This window comes from Myotis lucifugus, unplaced genomic scaffold (genome assembly GCF_000147115.1).
Source record: "Myotis lucifugus unplaced genomic scaffold, Myoluc2.0 scaffold_7, whole genome shotgun sequence".
Classification (NCBI taxonomy): Eukaryota; Metazoa; Chordata; class Mammalia; order Chiroptera; family Vespertilionidae; genus Myotis; species Myotis lucifugus.
The window spans coordinates 3,499,588-3,508,722 of NW_005871055.1; the positions used below are offsets into that span (position 1 = coordinate 3,499,588).

The 9,135-nt window shown below is 40.7% G+C and overlaps 1 protein-coding gene across 1 annotated transcript in view; it reads left to right on the forward strand.

The window, feature by feature from the left end:
- The window catches only part of TNFSF11 (TNF superfamily member 11), a 31,544-nt gene extending 23,213 nt beyond the window's left edge, over positions 1-8,331 (forward strand). The window contains exons 3-5 of the mRNA XM_006083510.3: positions 1,598-1,643; positions 1,724-1,822; positions 7,632-8,331. Of these exons, the coding sequence (XP_006083572.1) occupies positions 1,598-1,643; positions 1,724-1,822; positions 7,632-8,053 (567 nt within the window). The 3' untranslated portion in view covers positions 8,054-8,331. The remainder of the gene's footprint in view (positions 1-1,597; positions 1,644-1,723; positions 1,823-7,631) is intronic.
- The last annotated feature ends 804 nt before the right edge of the window (positions 8,332-9,135 follow it).

A 9,135-nucleotide genomic window follows, 5' to 3' on the forward strand; every position in this document is an offset into this window, starting at 1 on the left:
CACACACACACACACACATATATCTATTTTTTACATAGGTATATAAAATTTATAAAGATGCATTGTGCATATATAACATCTTTGCTGTAAATGCAGCAGAGACCAAATCAGGAAATTCTATGTCAGGGTAGAACTGGAAATCCAAAGGCCATGGTAAGAGATGGGAGATAGGAGGTCATCAGGGGAAAGAAATAAAACTTGGATGGAGTAGGGAGAAAAGCAATGCCTGGTAAGGGTCTCTGCCTTGCACAACTCAAAAGGGGCTACGATTTGCCTAGAATTGCCTGCAGCTGTGCAGTGCAGTGCCCTGTGTCAAAGCAAGGACAGAAGGTGGCCCTGGATACATCCCTAAAGTCTCTTTCCATAAGTCAGTCACACTGTGATTTCTTCAGGACTTTAGAACAGGTAACTGAAGATTGCTGAGCTGTCTCCTCTAAGGGTCTTTAAAAATTGAATAGATTCTCATCTCTCGTAGGGGTCCTAAAGGTAAAGAAAAGAATCAGTGTTGTCTTATCTCTAGAACACTCCCAACTGCTAACAGTTGAAGTTGTGTTGTTGGTCTATGTATCTATCATCTATTTATCATCTTTCTCAAAGCGATTCTCTCCAGACACTCAAAGAACTTAAACTCCATGGCCCATCCTTTAACCATCATGGAGGGGGATGCTTAGCACGCATGGCCATTCCAACAACAGAAATCAGGAATCTCTCCAGAGAAGTTCTGGTGTTTACACTCTGCTACGTGCCTACATGCATAATCTCAGTGACTCTTCACAATTGCCTTATGATAGAGTTGCCATTAATATCCTCAGTGTAATAGGCAGCTGATTCGAACTGAGCACAGATTTGAACTGAGGTCAAAGCCCAGGGTTTTATTCACTCCACCTATTTAATGGTAGCTAAGGTCTTGATTCAGGTGAGATGGAGTTACCTGTTGGGTCCTTCATTCGCAGGGCTCACATTGAGATATTCAATTACCTACACTCTTTATGGACTTGTGTTCTTTCCTTTTTTGAATCATGCTTCTAAACCTCTGTTTGCAGCATTATTTAAGTTAATTATTGGTACTCCAAAAGCTCTTAGACTTCCAAGTAGTACTTTAAACATTGTGACTTTTTAAAATAAAATACTAACCACTGGTAGCTAGGCATCATTCTGTTTCCTGTAGTGTTATGACAGAAATTCACTAATGAAATAGATGTAAAAAGAACCTCCCTAAAATTTAAGACTGTTCTGTATTCTGTGGTAATTGTTATTTTCCTAGTTAACTTCATCCCCATCTGTGTAACTGTTACAAATTTTTAATTATGTTCAATTATTCTGTGTTTTATAATTTACATTGTCTTTTATTTCCTCTTATTGTCCAAAGTATTTTGTTAGATAGTAAGTATGCAGTCTACTTTTTAAGCACTTCAACATAATTTTTTGGAGTGTACTCCCCTTGATAGCTACCTAGAATAACAAAGAATTTTACTCCCTGTGTACTTCTGTCATATTTTAAAGGAAAGGGAATTCATTTATGGTATGTCCAATAGTCCTAAATTCTTACTGCTTTACCGAAAGAATGTGTAAATAAGACTCTTTCTTTTTATTTCAGGAATTACAGCATATTGTTAGATCTCAACACATCAGAGCAGAAAAACGTAAGTTTGGATCTGTATGAATACTTGAAATTCCATAAGGTCACTTGTCTTTGGGCTAACATGGTTTCTCTCATATCCAGCTACAGTGGAAGGTTCATGGTTAGATCTGGCCAGGAGGAGCAAGCCTGATACTCAACCTTATGCTCATCTCACTATTAATGCCACTGACATCCCATCAGGTAAGTTTCATTTGTATCCAGCTTGCAAAATATTTCAAGAGTCATTTATCAGACCATTTGAATACTCAAACCTATTATTAACCTTATTACCAAATTTTTGAGAGCCCTTAACTTCTAGATCAGAAGAAAGACACTTAGTCTTCAATTGGTGATCCACACTGTGGAAACAGTGATTGGCAAGCATGTCAGAATGGATATTATTACTATATTAATTTTCAGATCATCGAGTGGTTTATTTTAAACTAGAGGCCCAGTTCATGAAATTCATACATGGGGGGGGGGGTCCCTCAGCTTGGCCTGCATCCTCTCGCAATCCGGGACCCCTCAGGGGATGTCGGGCCTAAACTGGCAGCCGGACATCCCTTTCGCAATCTGGGATGCTGCATGCACCAGTGACCATACTTTTCATACAGGTGAAAGGCATCTTGCTGTTGTAAGGGAAGCTACATATTTTTGCCCTGATTATAAAAAGTAGTACATAACATGATCCTTCTGAGGCAGTAGTACCATGTTCCCATCTTATGGGTGGAAAAACTGAAGCAGAGAGAAGTTAAGTAATTGGCTTTGTCACACAGTTATAAGTGTCAGAATCAGGGCTGATCACAAAATGTGCAAGCCAGAGTCCATGCATATCATTGCTGCATCATCCTCTTTTTTTCAGTGTTAGAATAGTCTTGCCAGGTTTTAATTTTGAAATGTAAGAGACTGTTCCCAATATATAGGGTAGGGTCCCTAAGCCTGGCTGGCGATCAGGGCCATCTGTGGGGTGACTAGCGTGCGGGGCAATCGGGGGGGGGTGCCCTGCTGGCACCCACCTTGGCTGATGGCCTGGTGCTGCCCGTTCCCCACCCCCCCACCCCCTGCCCCTGCCTTCAGTGGTCCCTCTGGGAGGGGGTGCAGACGCTCAATGCAGGAGCTGCCCCCGGTGGTCAGTGCATGTCATAGCGACTGGTTGTTCTGCAGGTCATTCTGCCTTTGGGTCGATTTGCATATTAGGGTTTTATTATCTAGGATGATTGCCAATTAAATTGCATAACTGGGAAGGACAATCCCTTATTATGCTCATCTATATTTACCCAAGCTAAAGTTGACACTTCCCCAGTGCTTACCTGTGAGGTACATGAATTTATCCAGTAGTCATATACTCAGCCATCTCCTGCAGAATTCCAGCTAGATGCTTGACAGAGTGATAGTTAAGAGTCAGTAGCCCTCTTTGAAATGAAACATACTTCTTCTTCAGCAGGTTATCACTTTCTGGGGGGCGGGGGGCGGAATTTAGCTCAATAAACTGGAGACCTGGTTATCATTTGGAAATGAGGAAAGCCAGAACTCTGGGCCTACATCAACCTGAATGCCCAGCTATTTCATTATAGAATCCCCACTGCTTACTCCATCTTGGGATATTCGATCACCAAAAATATTACAAGGAACATTATGATCGGGTGACAATTGAACATTATCGTTCTTATTATTATGTCATTTATTCAACATACTATGTATTAGGCATTTCACTCTGCATTCCTGTCTCTCATCGTTACTACAACCCTACAAGGTAGTGATTATTTCAGATTGGCAGACAGGGAAGCTGAGGTCTCACATAGTTACCTGCTCAAGGTCACGGTGGTGGCAGGATTAGAAGTTGAATTCCACTCTAGTTGATTCCCAAGTTTATGCTTTTTACACGATAGGTTGTTATCTAAGTACCTTGTTGCCAATTGGATTAGTCAGAGGGAGAGAAATTCATGTTCCTCTTTTTTGTAAGATATAGATTTTATAGGCAGGGGCTCTAACGTCTGACTGCCTGGGTCCTGGCCCCACTGTACTGTTTACTGGCTGTGTGACTTTGTGCAGATTATTGGCACAATTTGTGCCTCAGCTTCTTCACTGGGATGGTGGTAGTATCTACCTCATGGGGAGCTATGAATACTTAATGAGGAATGCAGTAACATTCCTTTATGGAAGCTGACATTTAGTAAGTACCCAGTGAACACAATTTGTTATTGTTATTTGAGTTTAATTAAATAATTATACATATTCCACTTTGTTGTAAAAATGATTTAAGGCAGATATTTCTTGGAGTTAAAAAAAAATTCAGGTTTTAGTAAACAATTTTGAAGCCACTATCATCATAGCATAAGCCATGGAGGGATTTTTCCTGACTGCAGACATAGAAAGTGAGAAACCAACTCTTTAGATTTTAGATGATTTTCCTAAACTATCTATCCTGTCCCAGATACTTGCTTCATAAACAAATTTTCTTTCTGTGTGTGTATGTGTGCCTTACGATGTAGCTACACCAACTTTCTGAGTGTAAAACTATTTTGCATGTTAGCAAAGGCAATCAAATTAATACTTGATGTATCAGCTGTGTGTGCTATGGATGTACTCTGCATTTACCTCTTCAGTTCATTTCAAAGAGCATGTGAAAAAATATTGCATTAAACTGTGCCAGAGTCTGTTTGCCAAGAACAAGCATGCTGCAGTTTCAAAGCTCTCTCTCCAGGCACCTAGAATCAAATCATTGCCAAAAAACAAGGCAAAATTTCTGGTTACTTTCCAATGGCTATTAAATTTGAGACTGAGTGATATGAATTAGTGTATGCTTCTGTTTAAGAAGATAGAATTTGCTCCTCTGGCTGGGCCAATAAGCCCTTGAGTCCATCTATCTTCCAGTTTTGGCCAGTGCTAGATGCTTCACAGGAAGATGGCTTTAATTTTTCAACTTCATTTTGGGCCTCTGCTTCATACTTATTTACACATAAGAAAAATCAGAACCTGCCTTATATTGACTGTTAGCTTATGCATTGGCAAAGCTTCTTGAATGAAATACATCGGGAAGTATTTTGTGAGGCCAGAATATGTGGCTTTCTTTAGGGCTAAATATCTGTAGCTATCTCTTCTCCAACATCTAACAGCAGTGACCATGGAGACTGGGGGAGGGAGCTGGGATAAGAGGCCATCAGCATGCTTCATTAAGGATGGGAACCCAGATCTGCCAGGAGAGGCCTTCACCCTGATCACAGCGTAATCTCATCCTGCTTCCCACCACTGTCTGTTCAGGAGTCCTTTCTCCTCAGTTTACTGTGTGTATTCCGTCCTCTGCTCGGACAGTTCCCCTCATGGACAGTACCCTCCCTTTCCTCAGCCCACCTCTCTTTGATCCAAGTCCTCCTGTCCTCTGGCTCCTTTGTTTCCTCACTGGGCTGAGCTCTCCTGCTGCCACTGATTTCTGAGCTTTCACTGTCAATTGCTTTAACTGAACTTCAACCATGTGCTGTGTGACATGCAGAAATGAAAATGTCCTGTTTTTTGTTGTGTATGCCCATTTCTCATTTTCTCCACTACTTGTGTGGTTAGTGCCTTGAAGGTACACTGCTTTATATAATTCTCAATTGTGGACAGAGGGAATGCCCATAAAAAGCACAATGGTCATTTATTGAATGACTGATCAATTAAATTGATCAGTGAATGGATGAATAAGCAGATAAAAACAGAGATATGCTTTGTAGGAAATGACTCACCTCCCACCTGGTTTTAACTAATAGTGGGAGTGGTATGTAGTCAAGGGTCCTGTGTTCTCCCCTCTCTAATTCATATTCCTTCCTTGCCATCCCAAGCCATGTCTCTGAGCCTTTGGTTTAACACCAGCTGCTCTACCCCATTGAGAGGGTAGACTTAATCTTTGTCATTCTGCTCCTCTCTAACAGCAATCATAGGAGATAAATTATAAGACAAATAATTGATTGTATAAGTATTGAATTCGGAAGTAGTGTAAGAAGAAGGAAACGCAATAATTTGAGATGGGAAACGTCTTGAATTTTCTTAGCTTTGTCAATGGGCCATGTAGTTCTATATCAGTCTGGTGGAATTACTTGCTAGTTTTTATGAGGATACGATGAATCTTGTAGTCTCATCTTGACTCACTTGGGACCATGGGATGATGTTTACATCTGGGATGTTTTAACCTAGGATGACCTGAGACAGGACCTCCAATGAAAAAGGACTTGTGCTGTGGTGGGTCCTGGAGGTAGCTGTGCCTGTAAGGTCTTGTAAGGCTTGTTCTAACGCCCTCCCGTGGATGAAATGTGGATTTCAGTAAATATATTGTCCCGGGACAGAAGGATTGGAGCCATTGGCTTTCACTCCACAGGCCTAAAGATGAGTTGCCTCACTGTAGCTTGGCCTCTGTGCATTGCCCCCCCGGCCCCCGCCCCCCCCTCCTGCCCATTTGCTCCACCACCGGGCTGGTTTTGGGAACCGTCTGCTATTGAGGTCTCCAGACCATATTCCAGGCTGCCTAGTGGTCCTACAGAAACAGTAGAGAATTCTCCCTGCTGTGGCTTTCTAGAGAAAGCTGCAGGTACTCAAGGTTCCACAGGATTCAGACTGGGAAGATAGCCGGTATGGGTTTATGATTCTGCAAGAATCTCCCAAGGAGTCACTGTAACCAGAGGGGTTGACAGCTCTGATGGATCTGTGGAATCTACTTTAAGCCTAAGTCCCATCATGGCCTGATGTTTTTGTGGGTGGCAGGCAGCAGTGGACTTCTCCATAGTTTCCTTGGCTGTAGAGCTAATCCCAACCCCAATCTTAGACTCCTCAGTTCTGTTTTGCCTTGTTGAAATCTTCACAGATGATAGTTCTCATTTAGCATAAGTATTTACAAGGTTTCTGGAGGAAAAACGTATTTTTGGATTTTCCACAGTATAACAACTTTTCCCGCACTAGTTGATACCTACTTGAATAGTAAGTGTCCACATAAGCACAAATGATTGATTAATTGGGTTTATCATAGAGGTACTGACAATTTTTAGATACCTAATAAGATACATTAAATCCCTAAAATGTTAAAAGTATTGGACACACTGCTGATTTAGAAGATTCTTTAGAAACTTTTACTGCTCCAGAATAGTAGCATGGGGATAGCTGTCACCACATTTCAGGGGGAGAAGGGACTAACAAAGAATTCTGGTCTATCAGGAGGTTTTGTGATACTTTGGTCACCCAATGTCACCCCAATAAATTTCATAAAAAATAAAACCACAAAACGAACAAAGGATCCTGTGAAGTTGTGAGTCTGGGGAGTGCAATGCCAGGAGTAGTTCTTTTGTGAACTTCTCTGGGAGCAACTTTTAAATTATGTGAGACTGGGAGGTATTTGGACTGTTGGAGGAGGGGGAAATTGGCAGTGATGATAGAGTTTTAGGAGTTTGACCTTTTGGTCAAAGTTACTGTGACCCAAACTTTCATCTCCTTCTACATACCGTTTTCCATGAGCTAAAAGAGAAGATAGAATCCTGCAAAGTATGGAAGTTATCTGTACTTATTTCAGGCTTCCTCTCTACTGCCTTTAGCTCATTCTCTTCCTTCACCCTTGACTGACTTCCTACTTCTGTTGGTTGCATCCTATTTCTCCTTTGTGTTCTCAGGCTCAGTAATAACTCAAAAAAGTCACTCTTGATCCCTCTGGGGGATCATCTCTCCTTCTTGTGTATTCCCATAGCAATGAGCTGCACCTCTCCTGTCAGGGTTCATGACTTGCTTCTTGAACACATACTATACTTAACCCTGAGGGAAGGAAAAATGAGTTTTTGTCTTTGGACCCTCTCAGGTGCCTAGCAGAGAGCACTAAGTACATCTTAATGTATTTCTCCCCTTTTAGAAGATCAATTCTGAAAAGTTATTCTCCTGTTGAAACAATGACTGTTATGCCATGTATTTTTTTAAATTTCTTAACCGCATAGAATTGTGAGGATGTCCTTGTCATTGAAGGGGTGAATTTTAAATCATGTGCCTCTTCCCTCCTCAGGTTCCCACAAAGTGAGTCTGTCCTCCTGGTACCATGACCGAGGTTGGGCCAAGATCTCCAACATGACTTTCAGCAATGGAAAACTAATAGTCAACCAAGATGGCTTTTATTACCTGTATGCCAACATTTGCTTTCGCCATCATGAAACTTCGGGAGACCTCGATACGGAGTATCTTCAGCTGATGGTCTATGTCACTAAAACCAGTATCAAAATCCCCAGTTCTCAAACCCTGATGAAAGGAGGAAGCACCAAATACTGGTCAGGGAATTCTGAATTCCATTTTTACTCCATAAATGTTGGAGGATTTTTTAAATTACGGTCTGGTGAGGAAATAAGCATCGAAGTGTCCAACCCTTCACTACTGGATCCAGATCAAGATGCAACGTACTTTGGGGCTTTTAAAGTTCGGGATATAGATTGACCCCAATTTTGAGGAGCATATTGTGTATTTCCTAGGATGTATGGGAACTTATCTTTTAAACAAGCCAAGAAAGATGTACATAGGTGTGTGAGACTACTAAGAGGTATGACCTACGTGGTATAAGAAGACTCTATCCAGCTTTTGACTCTGTAGAGAGCATGTGTATTTATAGCCAAAGGAAGATGTTAGACTCAAGGTGTGTTACAGTCTGAAGGCTTTCTTACACAATGGTTTTCAATTTTGTAATGAATTCCTAGAATTAAACCAGATTGGAGCAATTATGGTTGCCTTTATGGAAAACTGCAATTGGGCCACAGGAGGGGTTAATTCTCTGGATCTAGCCCTTTTTTATGTGCCACTATGCAGCTGAAGTAGAGAGGGTGTTATCTAACTGCAAAGGGATGATCATCTAAAACAGCGGTTCTCAACCTGTGGGTCGCGACCCCGTTGGCGGTCGAAAAACCCTTTCACAGGGGTCGCCTAAGACCATCCTGCATATCAGATATTTACATTACAATTCATAACAGTAGCAACATTACAGTTATGAATTAGCAATGAAAATAATTTTATGGTTGGGTCACAACATGGGGAACTGTATTTAAAGGGCCAGAAGGTTGAGAACCACTGATAAAGGGTTACGTTCTTTTGAATTGTTACATCATGCTGGAACCTGCAAACAAATACTTTTCTAACAAGGAGAGAAAATATATGTATTTTTATATAATATCTAAAGTTATATTTCAGATGTAATGTTTTCTGTGCAAAGTATTGTAAATTATATTTGTGCTATAGTATTTGATTCAAAATATTTAAAAATGTCTTACTGTTGACATATTTAATGTTTTAAATGTACAGACATATTTAACTGGTGCACTTTGTAAATCAGCTGGGGAAAAATTGCAGCTAAGGGAAAAATATTGTTTGTTAATATCAACTGTATTATATTTCTTCATTCTTTTTAACTTAATAGATTTTTCAGACTTGTCAAGTCTGTGCAAAAAAAAAAAATTAAAATGGATGCCTTGAATAATAAGCAGAATGTTGGCCACCAGGTGCCTTTCAAATTTAGAAGCTAATTGACT